The 2,205-nt window shown below is 37.3% G+C and overlaps 1 protein-coding gene across 1 annotated transcript; it reads right to left on the reverse strand.

Moving 5' to 3' along the window:
• Positions 1-304: 304 nt before the first annotated feature.
• LOC125198502 (putative F-box/LRR-repeat protein 23) lies at positions 305-1,507 on the reverse strand. Its single transcript, XM_048096828.1, has 3 exons — positions 1,500-1,507; positions 933-1,289; positions 305-827 (listed from the first exon to the last, which is right to left on the reverse strand). The coding sequence occupies exons 1-3, from the start codon at positions 1,505-1,507 to the stop codon at positions 305-307; spliced, it is 888 nt and encodes a 295-aa protein (XP_047952785.1).
• Positions 1,508-2,205: the final 698 nt, after the last annotated feature.

A 2,205-nucleotide genomic window follows, 5' to 3' on the forward strand; every position in this document is an offset into this window, starting at 1 on the left:
AAAAAGCATTAATTGTAAATATCCATACAACAAACACCACAAGAACTAAAGCAATTACTACACTAAAAGAGTAAAAGTAGGACAACAACAGGTCCAACACTATACTCAAAAAGTTAAGATGTTAGAACAGTAATCTACAAAGTAGACTAGAAAATATACATTTAGACAATGGGATGTAAATAGCTGGAAAAACAAACTCCAAATGTGAATAACAATGATAATAGGGGTATTGGCCACAAAACAACTAGTCAGTTCTAACAGATGGGTTACATGGTTAACCTAATATCAACTCGGTTTGGTTCCACTATTGATATTCTTCATCACTATCACTGGAATTGTAGATATAATATGACCAATCACTGTCGTAATCCCAATCTTGATAGCTGATAGAGGGTGGAGACACCGGACGGAGCCTCAGATCTTTTAATTGGTCGGAACATCTTTTGACTAGAGCACCTTGCATATCAAGACCTTTGCATCTCCCAAGATCAAGTGATTTGAGGTGGTAGCATCCATCGAGAATTGCTTCCAGTCCCCTATTTACCATCCACTTTCCACAAAGTAGGACACAACGCAGATTAGGCATGGTTTTCCTAATTGCTACAACATGCTTTGAAACGTCTAGATTCACAACCCAATGGTTTCTATATGTGAATGATTTCAACATTGGGCATGAAATGCCAATGGTTTCCAAATCTGTGGGATTAGGCATTGACATCACGTAGAGATGCAACTCTGCCAATCGTGGGAGTTTCTTGATTGCCCCAGTCAAAACATACCCTATTATTTGAGACTCCGGTAGTGTCAGGCATCGCAGCTCACTTGATCTGTCAAAAGAGTAGAACATATAAAAATTGGTGATCTGATTTTGAGTAAATACATGATAGGGAATAGAAGACTTCTACCGCTCGGTTGCGTAGTATATCAAATACACTGCTAAACCAGTAAGCTTTAGCTCGACCAATTGCCCCTGGCTATGATCAACTGCGCGACGGCAAATTTCCTTAAATTCTTTGAGCCCATACCAACGACAATGTTGATGATCCAAATCAATGATGCGCCACATGGCAGGATCCTGGCAGAGTCTCCACCATTTACTACACACTTCCTGCACATTTATCAGTATCTCTTTAGTGTGAAGCCTTTGCAGGATATTCACCGTCAAGTCATCAGGTAGTTCAGTCCACGGCGGCGATGGTGGAGGCGGGACTGATGATATTGAAGATGCAACCGTGGGAATTGAAGGTTCAGTTACGATTACGGGCTCGCTGGATTCAGACTTCTTTACTCTGCTCAATATTTTCGATTTTAGTTTACTGCTGGTATTGCGGTGTACCCGTTTATATAATGATTAGAGCATCTCCAAAGGGAGAGGTAAATGGAGGGGTATAATCATATAATTATCATATTTATCTTTTCTCTATGAAAAATCATTCTCCAAGTGAAGAGTTATTTGAGAAGGTATTATACTTTTTCCTATTTTGAAGATGTATCTTTACCTCACCATCAATGGAGAGGTAAAATCATATAATCACCATATTTGTCCTCTTTTCATGAAAAATCATTCTCCAAGGGGAATGTATTTGAGAAGATATTACACTTTATGTATTTTAATGCATTTTTTACTATTATTTTATTTTCTTAAAATGATATATCTTTCTATATACCTTTTTCCTTTGGAATGTATTATTTTTTGAAAGAGTATATTTCATACCTCTTTCATTTACCTTTCTTGGTTGGAGATGCTCTTAGAAATAAATAAGTACTAAGAGGCTTTTCGGTTCATCTTTTCATGACCTTTCATATTCGTGTCTTTAATTATAATCAGAAAATCTAACGTCTATGTAATGGTATCTTCTCATGATCCTTCGATTCCTGTGATTAATAATGGTAGACAACCTTCCTTTCATTTAATACATCAAGTACTCCATCCGTCCCCGAATACTTGACACGGTTTGACCCAGCACGGATTTTAAAAAATGTAATGGAAAGTGTGTTGAAAAAGTTGGTGGGATGTGGGTCATACTTTTAAAGTACTAGTTTTATAATAAATGTGAGTAGGAATGAGTTGGTGGAATATGTGGTCCACTATCAAAAATGGAAAAAGTGAACTGTGTCAAGTATTCGGGGACGGACTGAAATGGCAAACTGTGTCAAGTATTCGGGGACGGAGGGAATATGATTTATTGACCTAAATTGAGATTA

Source organism: Salvia hispanica, unplaced genomic scaffold (genome assembly GCF_023119035.1).
Source record: "Salvia hispanica cultivar TCC Black 2014 unplaced genomic scaffold, UniMelb_Shisp_WGS_1.0 HiC_scaffold_1546, whole genome shotgun sequence".
NCBI lineage: Eukaryota > Viridiplantae > Streptophyta > Magnoliopsida > Lamiales > Lamiaceae > Salvia > Salvia hispanica.